This window comes from Hemibagrus wyckioides, linkage group LG15, assembly GCF_019097595.1.
Source record: "Hemibagrus wyckioides isolate EC202008001 linkage group LG15, SWU_Hwy_1.0, whole genome shotgun sequence".
In the NCBI taxonomy this organism is placed as follows: Eukaryota; Metazoa; Chordata; class Actinopteri; order Siluriformes; family Bagridae; genus Hemibagrus; species Hemibagrus wyckioides.
This window is the reverse complement of record NC_080724.1, coordinates 260,301-277,806: the sequence shown is the minus strand read 5'-3', so window position 1 is coordinate 277,806 and position 17,506 is coordinate 260,301. Positions and strand designations below refer to the sequence as shown.

Here is a 17,506-nt window from a genome sequence, read left to right as displayed (position 1 = left end):
CCTGTTTTCTTTTAGGTTGGTGGTGAGCTCTCTTGAAGCTTTAGAGAGCTGCTATGCAATTGGTTCAGCCAGTGAGAAGGTGAGAAACATGGTGCCTCTGTTCACATGTTGGTTGCAATACTGCAAAAATAATTAAGAGGTTCTGGTTAAAATGAGCGTTTTCAAGTTTTTGTGGATGACTTGTTCACTTGTTTAGGAGAAAAGCAAAGCTCCAGCTTTGGAGTTAGCCACTCTTCTGCTGTCCATGCCAACTCCTCCTGGAGTCCAGCAGCAGACCAAAGGCCTTCTGGCCAGTCTGCACACTAGCCGCACAGCTTACCATAACCACAAGGTACTGACCCAAGTTATCCACCTCTAGATAATCAAGGGAGCTTGTTTTTCTATATCAGTATAATAGTGTAGGTTCCTGTTTTAACTGTGGAGTCTTGCGTTTGCAGGATCAGTCTCTGCTGAGTAATGCCGTGCAGTGCCTAAATAGCTGCAGTAAAGAAGGCAAGGATTTGGACCCTGAAGTTTTCCAGCGGATTGTGATAACCGCCCGCTCCATCGCCATTATGAGGCCCAGCAACCTGGTGCATTTCACAGAGTCCAAAATGCCTCATCCAGAAACTGGTACACAGCAGTGAACGCTTTTAAAACTGTTTTACGATCGTAGTAATAATAATAGTAGTAGTAGAGAAGTTTGAACTTTATCTACTTCTTAATATTGCTCCTGCACATACCCTGTTATTTATCCTGTCCTTTGTGCTACCTTGACACTCTTTTCTCAGATCTCAGTGAGGATGGGCTGAAACAAGCAGATACTGAATGCTGCAGTTTTGTTATGCAGCTTGTCAATAACTTCTGGAAGCTCCATGCTCTCAAACCCAAGAATGCATTCCTGGCTCCAGCCTGTTTACCTGGTAAATCGATGCGTCTTAGTGTATTTCATTTCTATTTACAAACAGCTCACTGTAACTTTTTTTTTTTCCATCTTGGCCTTTTTAAGGACTAACCCATATTGAAGCTACAGTAAATGCACTGGTGGACATCATTCATGGCTATTGCACTTGTGAGCTGGACTACATTAATGTGGCGTCTAAAATCTACATGCAGATGCTGCTCTGCCCTGTAAGTTCTGGACTTTATTTGATGACGAGTTACAACTTTACCTGAAACATAATAATAAATAACTCTCTAATCCGAGTACAGTGAAGTTATTGGTTATATTTACAATAATTTCAGGACACCTCTGTGAGCTTCGCCTGCAAGCAGGCCCTGATAAGAGTACTGAGACCCAGAAATAAACGTAGACATGTGACCTTGCCCTCACCCCCACGTTCCAACACCCCCATGGGTAAGTGCAAAAAATTGCATAAAGCTTGAATTTACAAAGAGGTATTAGCTGTTAACTGGAATGTAATAGGCTGGAAACATGCTACTATTGTCACCAAACAGGGTCAGATGTTAAAGATCATTATCAGCAGTAGCTTCTTTCTTCTTCTTTTTTTTTTTGAGGTATACTTTCAGGCAACCATAGTAAGGCATACATATTAGTAACTAGACTTGCAACAACTTGATTTGTTGACAGTAGATGCACTTCCATCTATGCTTTTGGCATACAAGTTCTTGTTTTTAATGTAATGACCATGTGTCAAATATGCTAATAATGCATCTAGGCACAAAACAGGAACATGAATGAATGCTTGTATTCTTTGTGCTTACACTGGTACCTTCTTAGTTCAACAACATTTATCATGGGTAATGACCTTCTAATCTCTCAGGTGATAAAGATGATGAAGACGATGACGATGCTGATGACAAAATGCAGCCAGCTGGTATGTCTGGAGGAGACGGTGGCAGGCAGGAGAGCCAAGAACAAAATGAGGTGGATCATGGAGATTTTGAGATGGTGGTGAGTTTTGCTCAAATATTATCCCTCATGAGTTCTTAATAAAGTCATTAATATCATTATGTAATAGGCAGTTATTATGTAATTCTCTACTTTTTTTTGTCTCTTGTCTATCTTTGCCATGCAGTCTGAGTCTATGGTTCTGGACACCGCAGAGAATGTGAACAATGGAAATCCATCTCCTCTAGAGGCTTTGCTGGCTGGTGCCGAGGGCTTCCCTCCAATGCTGGACATCCCTCCTGATGCTGATGATGAGACCATGGTTGAGCTAGCCATAGCTCTCAGTCTTCAACAGGATCAGCAAGGTTAAAATCTGAAACTGATGATTGTTCAAGCAAACAGCCTTAGTAATTCTAATTATATAATTCGAATATCTAATAGATGGTAGATTGTATTTCTGTGTTTTACTGACATTGGTCTGGATTAACTCCTATGTTTAATGACCTGTAGACAAATTGGTGCTGTATCTCAGTTTGGTGTGTGTGCATGTGGTACTGTTACAGGTAGCAGCAGCAGTGCTCTTGGACTACAGAGTCTGGGCCTTTCTGGCCAAGCTCCAAGCTCTTCCTCGCTGGATGCAGGCACCTTATCAGACACAACTGCATCAGGTAACTGCACCTACATTTCCCTTATCAGTGCTTATTTTGGGTACACTCATAGTAAAGTCCATCCTTTGTTTTATATTAAGAATATCTCTTGGGATTCTCAAAAAAATGTGTTATCAAAGTTTTGGAGTATTCCTGAACTGCACGTTTTGCCTCTCACTTTGATGCAGCTCAGTAACTTAGCTGGACTAGATTTAGCTGAACTAGAGTTATTGATGGTAAAACAGCAAAATGTGCAGAGCAGCAGATACTCCAGAACCAGGATTATTATTAGCAATTGGTTAGAACATTCAAACATTCAGTCGCTTATTTCTTAGCTACATGAATTGACCAATATATTAAAAAACTTTCCATGTAGGTGGGAATATGGTCTCTTTCATATGATGGGCTGGCAAGTGTGTAATATAGTCAGTAGCTATATACTGTATACAAAAGGCAAGCATATTATATGTACTTGATGAAAATTTGCAGTAAGTGCTGATCCTGGGTAATTATGAATAATAAATTAACTGGGCATATACATCATTGTAATTGTTATAATGACTATTTGCTTTTTATCTTTGATGAAATCATTAGAAAACCCCCTTGCAAAGCCTGCTGTTTTTTTCCTGTAACAGCTCTGGTTATACTTTCAGCCCCAGCCTCGGATGATGAGGGGAGCACAGCGGCCACAGACGGCTCCACGCTGCGCACCTCTCCTGCCGAGCACGGGGGCAGTGTGGGCTCTGAGAGTGGAGGCAGCGCCATTGATTCAGTAGCTGGAGAACATAATGGTGAGGGAGTGTGAAGGATCAATCTGTTGACTCTGTGTATATATATGTGTGTGTGTGTGTGTGTGTGTATATGTATGTATATATATATATATATATCACACACAAAATAAGAGACCACTGCCCAATTTCCAGATGTGAACCCTATTGAAAACCTCTGGAATGTCATCAAGAGGAAGATGGATGGTCACAAACCATAAAGTAAAGCTGAGCTGTTTGCTTTTTTGCAAAAAGATATGATATAAAGTTCCCCAACAGCAATGTAAAAAAACTGGTGGAGATCATGGAGCCAAAACCCATGCAGATCGGGGTTATTCCACCAAATACTGATTTCTTAATGTTATTTAGACAAAGCATTAACACAATTGGTTTAGATATTATTAGCATTTTGTTTTATTTGAATTATTAAAGCTCTGCAAATACTGCAGGATCTTGGGTTATTTTGATGTGATGTCATTTCCTTTAAATATACACTCTAAATAACAATAGTTATATTTTGAATTTAGGAGAAATATTGTCAGCAGTTCACAAAAAATGAAACAAAACTCCATCAAAAAACAGAAAAAACTGATTATTTTGCAGTGGGCTCTTATTTTTTTTTCCCAAAGCTGTGTGTGTGTATATATATATATATATATATACATACACATTGTACACTTGGCTGGCTATTACAGTCTTGCTGGCTGCAGTCTCATTAAGATAATCCTTTATTCCTTCCACAACAGGGGAATTTGCATTCTTACAGCAGCTTGGGTATGGCAGCTAAAGAAAATACATCAGAGTGGAAAAAGATTTCTAAGTCAATCATGAGTTTTAAGCAGTTAGTGTTGAGTTATAGAGAGAGTTCTGCATGAAAAACTTACATTTTAGGGATCCATATTTGTTTCTGTTGTTGCATTGTTTTTACAGTCACCATACTCCATACAACAAAAACATTACCTGGTTAGCCATTTGCAATGAAATGGAAAAATAATTTCCCCTCATTGAAACACCAAACCTACTGCGCTTGAAATCTGGCTTATGAATAGAAATATCTGACCTGTTTGGTCTTCAGTTGTTGTGGCCTAATGTGGGTTCTGATTAGGATTATATTATGACTAGATTTCCATGAATGTGCTGTTTGAACCCAAGGCTGAAAAATGTATTTATTTTTTCATTAGTCTCTGGACGCAGCAGCGCTTATGGGGACACCACAGTCGAGGGTCATCATGCAGGGCCAGGCAGTGTGAGCTCCAGCACTGGAGCCATTAGCACCACCACAGCCCAGCAGGAGGGAGATGGCTCAGAAGGAGAAGGAGAAAATGAGGGTGATCTTCACACTAGCAATAGGTAGCGCTGCACAATAAAAATACAATAAACATGTTTAATATATAAGGCATGTGGCTGTATATTTTACACTTGTATACATTTATTTTACTGTCTCAGTAGTTAATCTGTACTGGAAATTCTTTATGTACCTCATTGTTTAGGCTGCACATGGTACGGTTAATGCTATTAGAGCGGCTTCTGCAGCACCTTCCTCAGCTGCACAGTGTGGGTGGAGTGCGTGCCATTCCTTATATGCAGGTGATTCTCATGCTGACCGCTGACCTGGATGGAGAAGATGAGAAGGACAAAGGAGCACTAGATAATCTACTGGCTCAGCTCATTGGAGAACTTGGGATGCACAAGAAGGTCAGTAGAAGCTGGTTGTTGTTTTTTTTGTTTTTTGTTTTTTTTCTTTCTTGATTTCTCTTTGTCTTCCTCCCCATAGTGAATGCTGAAATACTCACAAACTTTACCAGGTTTTAAATGTATTAACTTTTCCATTTCCATTCAGGATGTCTCAAAGAAGAATGAGCGCAGTCCTATTAATGAAGTGCATCTGGTCATCATGAGGCTCCTCAGTGTCTTCATGTCACGTACAAAGTCTGGCTCCAAGCCTTCGTCTGAGGTATAGTAGCTCAAGGATTTGTTTCATATCACGTTAGTGCATTTTTCTAATTACATTAATAACAAAATGTAATGTTTTAAATTGTCATGCAGTCTTCCTCACTCATTTCTAATGCAACGGCTACTGCTCTGTTGAGTCTGGGAGCGATAGACTATTGTCTGCATGTGCTTAAGTCTTTACTGGAGTTTTGGAAAACCCAGCAAGGGGAGGAGGAACCGGCGGCTGCCAGTCAGCTCCTCAAACCCCACACCTCCTCTTCTCCACCTGACATGAGCCCATTCTTCCTGAGGCAGTATGTCAAGGTAATACACATTATCTTCTAATAATCCAGTGATTGTCTGATTTCAGCAGTTATCAGATTATTTAAGTGTTGGTGAGGTTGAAAAGTGAGGTTTGTGCTGAAACAAACCAGCCTGTTGTGCTGCTTCCTCAGGGTCATGCTGCTGATGTTTTTGAAGCTTACTCCCAGCTGCTCACTGAAATGGTGTTAAGGCTGCCCTACCAGATCAAGAAGATCGCCGACATAAACCCCCGCATTCCACCCCCTATTTTTGATCACTGCTGGTTTTACTTCCTGTCTGAGGTAATTCAGTCAAATCCTCCTAGGCTTAAACCCTACATGGCCAAAAGTATGTGGACACCTGGTCATCAAACCCATATGTGGGCTCCATTCACCCAACACCCCCCACCCCCCTTCCAGTCAGTTGCCCCAATGTTAAAAGCACACAATTGTCAAGAATATCTTTGCATTCTGTTTGGTTGAGGTTTCAGTTTACTGGATCTAAGCCACAAACTATTTTTCATGATGACAGTCCCCCTGTGCAGAAAGTGAGGCCTATTTAGAGTTCTTCCTTACCAGCGATCACACAATGACCTGACCTAACATATGGGTTTGATGATCAGATGCCCATATAGTGTGTAATATTGGCATGCATTGTTAAGCTATTATGTGCTTAGATTTAATGGTGACCCATTTGAACTCCTCTGTCCTGCCTTTCTGCAGTACCTGATGATCCAACAGACTCCATTTGTGAGGAGGCAGGTGAGGAAGTTGCTGCTCTTTATCTGTGGCTCAAAAGAGAAGTATCGGCAGTTGCGAGATCTCCATACGTTAGACTCCCACGTTCGCAGCATCAAAAAGCTTCTGGAAGAGCAGGGCATCTTCCTCAGAGGAGGCATTGTCACAGCCACCTCTGGCTCTGCGCTACAGTATGACACACTCATCAGTCTGGTGAGTTAGTGGGAACGTTGTGTATGGTTGGGACCGATTTCTTTTTTTGGAGTTTTCAATTTAAGGGTCGGTCTGTCTGTTTTAGATGGAACACCTGAAAGCTTGTGCTGAAATAGCAACCCAGAGAACAGTCAATTGGCAGAAGTTCTGTATCAAGGATGATTGTAAGTATTAGGGGTTTTTTTTCCCCATAAATTAAAAGTAGAGTAACGAAAGACTTATGGGTTAGATGTGTGTAAGGACTACAACATGACAGGGTTAAGAAAAAAGATCCTGTATAAGAATTATTAATGATGGCATGGTGTGACACTTTCATCAAACATTTTCTTTTATCTGTTTATAGTCATATAATATTATAGTCATGTATAATGTTGTGAAATGTCCACAAACCAATTCATTCCTGTTTACATTATAGAAGCTATAAACAATAATAAATAAAGAAGAAGAAGAATAATAAAGAAATCTCTATCTCACCATCCTCTCTTTCTTCTGTCTTGAAGTTAATAAGACAAAACTGAGCTAATGTTACCCAGAAACCTCAAAGCCCTCGGTCCTGAAGACTTTCTTTCATCACAAACGTTGGAGACACTGGAGACTAGACGCTAGATAAATGTCTCCTCACAAAACCTCCATATTTCCAATTACCCATTTCTATTTTTTTTTATATTATATTAAATAAATTGTGCCCCTTCATTTAATTTTTTTTTTTCATAAAATAGTTAAGATGTTCATTTAAACTGTGTCCTTGTTTTATGCACAGCCTCTGGTTCTTTGTGATGTTAAAGCGATGCTGTCTTTGTCTGTCTTTTCAGCTGTGCTGTACTTCCTACTGCAAGTGAGTTTCCTGGTGGATGAGGGTGTCTCACCAGTGCTGCTTCAGCTGCTGTCCTGTGCACTGTGTGGTAGTAAAGTCCTGGCTGCTTCCTCATCTGGAGGCTCTTCTTCAGGGGCTGGAGCCTCACAATCCTCCCAGAGCAAGTCCTCTAGCAAGAAGAGCAAAAAGGAGGACAAAGAGAAGGACAAAGAAGGTGATCACTAAATCTCCCCAAAACAGACTTTAACTTTGATGTGTTTTGGGTAATACTGCTCTAGGAAGATGTTGACCTCCAGTTATTGTTGTGCAGTGGCGTGGTAAAGTTTGCTGGAGTTTGCAGATATGAACGCACTTGTTGTCACATTACAAATGAGAAACAGCATGCATTTCTTCCTTTACTTTACTATTCATTTGTACCACATTTGGGGTTCCTGTTCCAGTGGCCTCCTATTCCTGTTAATGTTGCAAGAGATTTAAAAGTTTGCCTAAATACATTTTCAGTTAAAGTATACACTGTTATTTACATGAAGTCGCTTTTGTCCTGTGGGTATACATGTTTTTCAAAGAGGACAAAGTGGAATACATTTAGATATCAGACACCTGGAGTGGCAACAAGAAAATGCCAAATTTAGTCTAATTCTATATGTACAAAGCATGTTTTTCAATACTTTTGTTCATTACTTTGTGACTACTTGGTTGTGTTGCTTCAGCTTCTTTTTTCTCTGCCTCTTGTTTTGCCCTGTACAGGTGAGGGAGTGGGCAGTCAGGAGGATCAGCTGTGCAGTGCTCTGGTCAGTCAGCTGAACAAATTTGCAGACAAAGAAACCTTGATTCAGTTCCTGCGCTGCTTCTTGCTGGAGTCGAACTCTTCCTCTGTGCGCTGGCAAGCCCACTGCCTGGCTCTGCACATCTACAGGTACACTGCATATGTAACATAAGTACTCCTGTTGTATTTCATGTTTATATTAGTTTTATGTTTCTTGATTCATCTGTTAATTTCTCATTAGTGCAGTATAACAGCTTTTTTTTAAACGGTAGCTGCATTTATTATTTAATAGTCTGTTAAGTCACAGCAAAATTCGTCTGTATAGGAATTCTACCAAAGCCCATCAGGAGTTGCTGCTGGACCTGACTTGGGCTATCTGGCCTGAACTCCCTGCCTATGGCCGTAAAGCTGCTCAGTTTGTAGACCTGCTGGGCTATTTCTCACTCAAAACCCCTCAAACAGAAAAGAAGGTGGGTTTCATTAATAATTCCCATACAAGCAGACTTCATTCAATTCTCCAAATAAGTTTGGTTATTGCCTTTTTTGCTGCTTAAGTAAATTTCTCTTAACATTTTTTCTTCCTTATAGCTAAAGGAATATTCTCAAAAAGCTGTTGAGATTTTGAGGGCACAAAACCACATACTTACTAATCATCCAAACTCAAACATTTACAAGTAAGTAGTCAGGAAGTTTTGTTTATTTGTGTACTGTTTATCTATCCATCCATTCATCCATGAGTCAGTTTAATAGGAACATCTGTACACTGGCTCATTTGTGCGCTTAATAATCAGTCAGTCCTCAGTGCATAAACTCTGATCTGTGATATTAACTGTGGTATGGTTGTTGGTGCCAGATGGTCTGGTTTGAATATAAGAAATACTCAACAACTGCTCTCCATGGTTGTACAGAGTGCTTGTTGAGTCTGAGTTACTGCAGACTTCTTGTCAACTTTAACAAACTGATCAACAAGGTGTTTTAGCGTCCAGAGCCTCACGGGGTGGGGTTTTTTGTTTTTGTTTTTTTTTATACAAGAATAAAAGGAAATTGTGTGTAAAATCCCCGGAGATTTCTGAAATACTCAGACTAGCCCATCTGGCACAAACAACCATGCTATGGTCACGGAGATCACACCTTTTCTTCATTCTGCTGCTTGATATGAACGTTATCTGAAAATATTGAGCAGTGTGATTTTTTTATTAAAAATTTTTTTATTCTGCTTCTGCTATGTGATTGGCTGATTTTGTGAATGTGTAGGTGTACAGGTGTTAATAAGTAGACAGTGAGTATATATAATGTATTTTATGTTTGTTAAAATTGCTGGGAACCTTTGTTTTCTCCCACTATTTTCAGCACCCTTTCTGGCCTGGTAGAATTTGATGGATTTTACCTTGAAAGTGACCCCTGCTTAGTATGCAACAATCCTGAAGTGCCCTTCTCTGTAAGTCAGACTGTGCATTTAAGCTTAAGTGCACTTTTTAAGAGTACAGTCTATCAAATCTGATGATATATATTGCTCGTTCACTATGCTGTTCTTCTTGGACAGAACATCAAACTGTCCTCCATCAAAGTGGACACCCGGTATACAACCACACAGCAAGTGGTGAAGCTGATCGGAAGCCACACTATCAGCAAAGTAACTGTGAAAATTGGTGACCTCAAAAGAACAAAAATGGTGCGCACAATTAATCTGTATTACAACAACCGGACTGTTCAGGCCATCGTGGAGCTAAAGAATAAGTATGCACAGCTAATTAAAAAAGTTTTTTTCCTTTAATCAAATCGTATATTGTTTGTTGGTGTAAATTCACACAGTGTTATTTATAATTCCACTCTAGGCCTGCCCGCTGGCACAAGGCTAAGAGGGTGCAGTTGACCCCTGGGCAGACAGAGGTGAAGATTGACTTGCCTCTCCCCATTGTGGCCTCTAATTTAATGATCGAGTTCTCAGACTTCTATGAGAACTACCAGGCGTCTACAGAGACACTGCAGTGCCCACGGTGCAGCGCATCTGTACCTGCCAACCCAGGAGTGTGTGGCAACTGTGGAGAAAATGTCTACCAGTGTCACAAGTGCAGGTACAGAGAGAGATCCTAGATAAGGGAGCCTTTTACATCACTGAGAAGTTGTATATCTAACATAAGGGATTTGTTTTCTTTTGTTTAGGTCTATTAACTATGATGAGAAGGACCCCTTCTTGTGCAATGCTTGTGGCTTCTGTAAATATGCTCGCTTTGATTTCATGCTCTATGCAAAGCCCTGCTGTGCTGTGGATCCCATTGAGAACGAGGAAGACAGGAAAAAGGCAACAAACTTTGTTTTTGTATAAATATTATGTATTTTAAAACGGGAAAGAACATATTAATCATCAAGTTGCCTTTTTTGGTTTTGTACTGTACAGGCTGTAACCAACATCAACACTCTGCTTGACAAAGCTGACCGCGTGTATCACCAACTCATGGGCCATCGGCCTCAGCTAGAGAGTCTGCTGTCAAAGGTGAATGAGGCTGCTCCAGAGAAACCACAGGTCAGTCAGTCAACACCAGTGTTCATCAGCTCAGAGAGAGGAACTTGTTTGCCTTTCTAGTAGGGATGCAACAATACAGTTAACCCATGGTTCAATACATACCCCGGTGTTTAATCACGGTTTCCGGTTCATTTCGGTTCTGATGGCTTGGCAAATTAAAGTGTTTTGTTTTTTTCTTCATTATTCTTTGCTTAGGTTACAGGAACAGTAAGGTGTTTAAGAAGGAAAAAAAACTGGTTTTAGTTGCAATTCTCTTTATTTTACTTAAATGCAAAAATCAACTTGTACACATTCATAGTGTACTGAACATGTGAGAGATAAAAAATAGATATATTAAAAAAAATGAACACTGGCTGCTCACGGCACATCAGCTTCATGAACTACAGGCACAATATTCACTGCATTTATCAACTCGTATATGACTTCTTACAGGAGATGGCTTTGGAGGACAGTGCTCTTTATTTCCCAGTCCACTATGTAATGAACAGTCACCGTGAGATAACGCTGTTGCCCACGAGGTCCAGCTATCTGTTGTTAGAGCAAGGCCTTGTGCTTTAGCTAATTCGTTTTCAATGTTGTTGCATGACTTTTCATAGAGATCAGGAATGACCTCGGTGCTAAAATAAAAAAAAAAAGGACGTGACAGTGTGTACCGGGTCGAGCACTTTTATAAGGTGTCGAAAGTCCACATCACCGATCACAGAAAACGGCTGCAAATCTTTCTCTATGAACCAGTTGTGTCTGAATGCTGGAAGGAATCAGATAGGGGACTGTGGTTTTTTGGGTTCCTGTGTTCCCTGCTCTGCCCTCCTGCTTCCACACAGTGATATCTCTGGGTGATGGAGCTGCAGATGTGTGGTCATGTTGAAGTATTTCCATGTCAGTAACTCGTGTGGAACAGCGCTTAAACACAGACATGTTTTTGTTTAGCGTTTTTGTTTCATCTCCATCAAAGTCCACAACAAATCCGAAATCTTCCCACACCACAGATCTGAGAGACGGAGCTTCCTCATGTTCCTGTCTCACTTCACCTCTCTCCAGGGTTAGAGTGAAATCTGACACCAGCATCACAAGCATGGTTACCGCCCCTAACTTTAGCGCTCACTGATTGGATGTTTACTCATGGGGAGGCGTGTCTGTCTCAGCGCGTAGACATACAGTACAGGCAAACACACACAGGCGGTGCAGAGAGTAATAAACACATGGTTATTATTTAAACGAAAAACCGGAAAAACTGCGGTTCACATACGCATACTGAACCGTGGAGATGGTACCGAACGCTTCAATATTATATTGAGTATTGTGGCATCCCTACTTATTATAATTATAATAAGTATAATTATTATAATGGGTATTATTCTTATGGTGTAATGATGGGTTGTTCATCAGGACGACACAGGTGCAGGAGCAGGCCTGGGAAGTTCTACAGCTAGTGTGAACAGGTACATTCAGCAGTTGGCTCAGGAATACAGTGGGGATTGTAAAACCTCATTTGACGAGCTCTCCAAGATCATACAGGTAGGAGAAAAATGCATTATTCCATTCATGCCCCTTAACAAAATTTTTCCCCTCTATTTTTGCTAGTCATTTTTATTATTTTAGATTTGTCATTGCATATGATTAAATTGAGTGTAGACTGTTTAAAAATAAATATCTGGTTACTGTATAAATTAGTGTAAATAATAAAAAATAAAATGAATGTAGTTTGTGACAAGGACGGGGCCTTGAATAGGAAACATTTTGGTTGAAGTTGATTGGATTGATTTGTAATGTGGTCTTATCCACCCCTTGCAGAAAGTGCTTGCATCTCGCAAAGAGCTGCTGGAGTACGATTTACAGCAGCGAGAGGCAGTTACCAAGTCCTCACGCAGCAGCACTCAACCCACCTTTACTGCCAGTCAATACCGGGCCCTCTCCGTGCTTGGTTGTGGTCACACATCTTCCACCAAGTGCTATGGCTGTGCATCTGCAGTCACAGGTCACTGCATCACTCTGCTGCGTGCACTGGCCACCAACACTGCCATCAGACAGATTCTGGTACTACAGGGCCTCATTCGGGAGCTCTTTGAGTACAACCTTCGCCGTGGCACCAGTGCCATGAGAGAGGAAGTTCGGCAACTCATCTGCCTGCTAACAAGGTACTGTCGTTTCCATAGATATGCCTAATTTTCTGTTGCCTTGGAAAGCTGTTGCCATTTGCTTGTTAGATGTTCAACCCTTAAGAAATAAATAGTTTCTATTGGTCATTTTATTTACAGAGATCACCCGGAGGCCACCCAGCAGATGAATGACCTCATCATTGCGAAAGTGTCAGCTGCCTTGAAGGGACACTGGGCAAACCCAGACCTGGTATGAAGCTGTTTTATGGATTCTGAGTAGCTTTCAGTAAGATTTCTAGTTTTGTCAGAGTATGTACCATCTGTTTCTTTTTTATTCATAATTACAGTTGGGGGGAAAAATATACAGCATACCTTACTCTGATCCCGAATTGTGACCATCTCACACTTTAAAAAACTTTTTGACTTTAAAAGTAATTATTAAAATTACTGTAAAGAAAAATCTAACTGCCTTTTATTATGTAAGCAAGCTGATTAAAGTCCTTAAGACTGCGTAACATGCGAATCTTGTCAGATAAATTGCATGTAATATTGTGATGAAAAATTGTGTTGACAAATTTGTGTGAATGTTTCACCAGGTGAGTAGTCTGCAGTATGAAATGCTGCTCCTTACTGACTCTATAGCGAAAGAAGGAGGTTGTTGGGAGCTGCGGCTGCGCTGTGGTGAGTACCAGCTTATCAGGATAGCCAGTATCCCATACTATCGACATATTTGAGTAGACTTCTGTTGTACACTGTAAACTGAGTCATTGATTAAGCACTAACGCAGCCTGTTTTGCTGTTCTCAGCCCTGAGTCTGTTCCTAATGGCAGTCAATATAAAGACTCCAGTAGTGGTGGAGAATATTACTCTGATGTGCCTGAGAATCTTACAGAAACTCATAAAACCCCCTTCACCCACTAGCAAGAAAAACAAGGTACTGTAGAATAATTGGAAAATTATTTTGATCTTATTTCTACATTTTGTATATTCATTCTTAATGTGATGCTTCTTCTGTGTTAGGATGCTGCTGTTGAATCTCTGACTACAGTCAAACCATACTGCAATGAGATTCATGCTCAGGCCCAGCTCTGGCTCAAGAAGGATCCCAAAGCAGCATATGATGCCTGGAAAAAGTGCCTTCCTGCTAGATGTGAGTGTTTTTTCTTATTTTTTCCCCCCTGTATGAGCGATAAGACTACAAAGCATAATATTAATTCATGTGTGTTCTTGTCCCTTCCAGGCCAAGAGACTGCCTCTAAGCCTTTAAATAAGGTGGAGATGAGGAGGCAGTACCTGATGGAAAAGTATGTGTGGAAATGGAAACAGTTCATGAGGTCAAGATCAGAGGGCCTGTTTCCTCGCCTGCTCAAACTGGGACACAATAATTGGCTGAGACAGGTAATGCTTCTCTGAATATGTTATGCTTCTGATGCATCAGATCTGTGATTCAGTCACATGGGTTTGGTAGACACTTCTTATGGAATCAAATTTTTTTCTCAGGTTCTCTTCACCCCAGCCACTCAGGCAGCGAGACAAGCTGCATGCACCATCGTCGAGGCCCTGACAACTATTCCCAGTCGCAAACAGCAGGTCCTGGATCTCCTCACGAGGTAGAGTGGGCAATACCCATCCAGAGACATATTGTGTTTCACATCTCTTATTTTAGTAGAAAATCCCATTCAGATGCTGTAGACATGTACCCGCTAATAATTGCTGTAATCATAAAGATTGCTGGGGACTCGGTATGCTCATACCCATTCTTTCTCTCTTACACTCTTCACTTGTATGTAGTGAAGATGGTATGTAGCTGAGAATATACACAGTGTGCAGAGAAATGATTCATAATCTCAATATCCCAATATGTGGAACTTGTGTCCTTTAGTTACCTGGATGAGCTAAGTGTTGCAGGAGAATGTGCTGCAGAGTACCTGGCTTTGTATCAGAAGCTCATCAAACCTGCTCACTGGAAGGTGTACCTGGCAGCCCGCGGCGTTCTCCCTTACATCGGCAACCTTATCACCAAGGTAACAACAGCTAAAGCTTTGCTCCAGTACATTGTCTAGACTCATTATTTTCTTTGGTTATGTCATATCTAACATTTTTCTTTGTATTTCTTCAGGAAATTGCCCATCTCTTAGCCTTAGAAGAAGCAACACTGAGCACAGACTTGCAACAAGGGTATGCACTCAAGAGTCTCACCGGTAAGGAAGGAAATCTTATCTTTGGATTATCTAAGAGTACTTGTACTTTTGATAAAGTATAAAATGAACTTACCATATTGCTATACCTATGTCTACCTAGGCCTGTTGTCCTCCTTTGTGGAAGTGGAGTCTATTAAACGTCACTTTAAGAGCCGTCTCGTGGGCACCGTGCTGAATGGATACCTCTGCCTGAGGAAGCTGGTGGTTCAGAGAACTAAACTGATTGATGAAACTCAGGACATGCTGCTGGAGATGCTGGAGGACATGACCACAGGTACACTTGTCCATAACACTTGGTTCAGTTTTGCTTGTCTAGCTTGTTGGATTTTTATCATTACTGGATTTTCTGCCTGTCTGCTAACATTTGCATTATTTTTGCAGGGACAGAGTCTGAAACAAAGGCTTTCATGGCAGTGTGCATTGAAACAGCGAAACGATACAACCTTGATGATTACCGCACTCCTGTGTTCATCTTTGAGAGGCTTTGTAGCATCATTTATCCGGTGAGTGGCTTCTCTGTTCCTTTTTGTGAGACATTCAAATGTGTGGATAATCCCTTTTCATCGAAGAGCCCTACTAATACTACTTCTCTCTCTCATGCCCCCCACCCTTTCTCTCTCTATCTCTGTTGCTCGCTCTCTCTTTCTCAGGAGGAAAATGAGGTGACTGAGTTCTTTGTGACTCTGGAAAAGGATCCTCAGCAGGAGGACTTCCTGCAGGGCCGCATGCCAGGAAACCCCTACAGTAGTAATGAGCCTGGCATCGGTCCACTCATGAGGGACATCAAGAACAAGATCTGTCAAGACTGTGACCTTGTTGCGCTATTAGAGGATGACAGCGGCATGGAGGTAGCTAATGTGGACAAACTTTTTTGGTTAATGTTGTCTTTAATGACAGTTAAAGCCATTTTATATATTTATTTTTTAATGCTTTGTTTATTTAGCTTCTTGTAAACAACAAGATCATCAGCTTGGACCTGTCTGTAGCGGAGGTTTACAAGAAGGTCTGGTGCCCAACCAATGAGGTAAAGCCAAAACATTTTAGACTGTTTAATCTCTCTCTCTCTTTTTTTTTTTTTTTTTTGTCATTCTCTAATTGCTTTAACATTGCGCCCATTTTCAAGGGTGAACCGATGAGAATCATTTACCGCATGAGAGGCCTTCTGGGTGATGCCACAGAAGAATTTATTGAGTCTTTGGACTCTACCACAGGTATGTTAACATTAGGAACTGCCATAAGAAGACCTTCCAGAAGCTTTATGTTTACAGACTGATGATTTCATTCCTCTAATTACAGATGAGGAAGAGGATGATGAGGAGGTATATAAAATGGCTGGGGTTATGGCCCAGTGTGGAGGATTGGAATGCATGCTAAACAGATTGTCTGGAATCAAGGACTTCAAACAGGGCAGGCATCTACTCACAGTAAGTAAAATTTCTTTTTTAAGATTTATTTTTTAACTTATTCCATTTTCCAATTACTGGATGTTGAATGCAATAAAAATTTCTAATGCACTAAGGTGTAAATAAATCACATTTTAGGTCCTGTTAAAGCTGTTCAGTTACTGTGTCAAAGTGAAAATCAACAGACAGCAGCTGGTTAAACCAGAAATGAACACACTGAACGTTATGCTCGGCACGTTGAACCTGGTAAGTAACACATTCCACTTGCTTAATTACATGAGACCAGCATAAATATGTGTACATGTGTTTAAATTCAGCTGTTTTTGGTTTTGTGTACTTGTCAGGCGCTTGTAGCTGAGCAGGAGAGTAAGGACAGTGGAGGGGCATCTATAGCAGAGCAGGTCCTCAGCATTATGGAGATCATTCTGGACGAGGCCAATGCCGAGACTCTGTCCGAGGACAAGGTGAGCCATACTTTGTCACATACACGAGATTTATTAGGTCAGTGGTCATCTTTTAAAGTATGTACTGTAAATGTGCTCTTATTCATGTTGTAGAGTAACCTGCTCTTGACTGGTGATAAGGACCAGCTGGTGATGCTGCTGGATCAGATCAACACTACTTTTGTACGCTCCAACCCCAGTGTTTTACAGGGTCTCCTCCGCATCATTCCCTACCTCTCCTTTGGAGAACTGGAGAAAATGCACATCTTGGTGGAACGCTTCAAGCCGTGCTGCAGTTTTGACAAGTACAGCAGTCACTTGTATCTAATACTTTACATAAAATGTACTAGAGCTTGTTGAGTTTGTGGAATTAAAAAAGGTTGGACATACCACCAATACTTGTTCACTGTTTGTTTGTTTGTTTATAGATATGATGAGGAGCACAATGCAGATGATAAGGTCTTCCTAGACTGTTTCTGTAAAATTGCAGCAGGCATCAAAAACAACAGCAATGGCCATCAGCTGAAAGACCTAATCCTCCAGAAGGGCATCACCCAAAGTGCTTTGGACTACATGAAGAAACATATCCCCAGTGCCAAAAAGTATGTCCTTCTGGTCTTGCTTCTCAATGCTGTTGGTTTTTTTTGTTTGTGTTTTTTTTTTTAACTTTTTGCGGCATGGCACTGGTATTTGGAAATTTAAGCTTCAAGTTTACCATTTAAGACCTTTTAGTACTTAGAGTAAATGTCCAAAATAGTGGCATAAAAAGGATGTGGAATGTCTAACCATTATTAATGCCTGACCCTGCACTCGAGTTAGGGACTTG

General features: G+C 40.8%; 1 protein-coding gene across 10 annotated transcripts in view; it reads left to right on the top strand.

Annotated features, from left to right (window-relative positions):
• ubr4 (ubiquitin protein ligase E3 component n-recognin 4) overlaps positions 1-17,506 on the top strand; it is a 50,928-nt gene that overhangs the window by 27,143 nt on the left and 6,279 nt on the right. For 5 of the 10 annotated variants that reach the window (XM_058409627.1, XM_058409622.1, XM_058409628.1 and 2 more), the window contains 46 exons: positions 16-79; positions 197-331; positions 438-612; positions 771-902; positions 989-1,110; positions 1,225-1,336; positions 1,764-1,894; positions 2,019-2,196; positions 2,395-2,499; positions 3,114-3,269; positions 4,427-4,595; positions 4,736-4,940; positions 5,086-5,199; positions 5,292-5,501; positions 5,633-5,782; positions 6,203-6,430; positions 6,516-6,594; positions 7,243-7,458; positions 7,992-8,160; positions 8,336-8,480; positions 8,599-8,684; positions 9,361-9,448; positions 9,554-9,747; positions 9,846-10,085; positions 10,174-10,312; positions 10,409-10,534; positions 11,924-12,052; positions 12,329-12,672; positions 12,793-12,883; positions 13,230-13,314; positions 13,440-13,567; positions 13,654-13,783; positions 13,874-14,031; positions 14,134-14,243; positions 14,516-14,657; positions 14,753-14,834; positions 14,935-15,108; positions 15,216-15,337; positions 15,485-15,682; positions 15,778-15,858; positions 15,958-16,045; positions 16,131-16,258; positions 16,376-16,483; positions 16,582-16,701; positions 16,795-16,985; positions 17,109-17,282. In XM_058409627.1, the coding sequence (XP_058265610.1) occupies positions 16-79; positions 197-331; positions 438-612; positions 771-902; positions 989-1,110; positions 1,225-1,336; positions 1,764-1,894; positions 2,019-2,196; positions 2,395-2,499; positions 3,114-3,269; positions 4,427-4,595; positions 4,736-4,940; positions 5,086-5,199; positions 5,292-5,501; positions 5,633-5,782; positions 6,203-6,430; positions 6,516-6,594; positions 7,243-7,458; positions 7,992-8,160; positions 8,336-8,480; positions 8,599-8,684; positions 9,361-9,448; positions 9,554-9,747; positions 9,846-10,085; positions 10,174-10,312; positions 10,409-10,534; positions 11,924-12,052; positions 12,329-12,672; positions 12,793-12,883; positions 13,230-13,314; positions 13,440-13,567; positions 13,654-13,783; positions 13,874-14,031; positions 14,134-14,243; positions 14,516-14,657; positions 14,753-14,834; positions 14,935-15,108; positions 15,216-15,337; positions 15,485-15,682; positions 15,778-15,858; positions 15,958-16,045; positions 16,131-16,258; positions 16,376-16,483; positions 16,582-16,701; positions 16,795-16,985; positions 17,109-17,282 (6,651 nt within the window). The remainder of the gene's footprint in view (positions 1-15; positions 80-196; positions 332-437; positions 613-770; positions 903-988; positions 1,111-1,224; positions 1,337-1,763; positions 1,895-2,018; positions 2,197-2,394; positions 2,500-3,113; positions 3,270-4,426; positions 4,596-4,735; positions 4,941-5,085; positions 5,200-5,291; positions 5,502-5,632; positions 5,783-6,202; positions 6,431-6,515; positions 6,595-7,242; positions 7,459-7,991; positions 8,161-8,335; positions 8,481-8,598; positions 8,685-9,360; positions 9,449-9,553; positions 9,748-9,845; positions 10,086-10,173; positions 10,313-10,408; positions 10,535-11,923; positions 12,053-12,328; positions 12,673-12,792; positions 12,884-13,229; positions 13,315-13,439; positions 13,568-13,653; positions 13,784-13,873; positions 14,032-14,133; positions 14,244-14,515; positions 14,658-14,752; positions 14,835-14,934; positions 15,109-15,215; positions 15,338-15,484; positions 15,683-15,777; positions 15,859-15,957; positions 16,046-16,130; positions 16,259-16,375; positions 16,484-16,581; positions 16,702-16,794; positions 16,986-17,108; positions 17,283-17,506) is intronic. The other 5 variants (XM_058409630.1, XM_058409629.1, XM_058409624.1 and 2 more) reach the window with 3 other exon arrangements.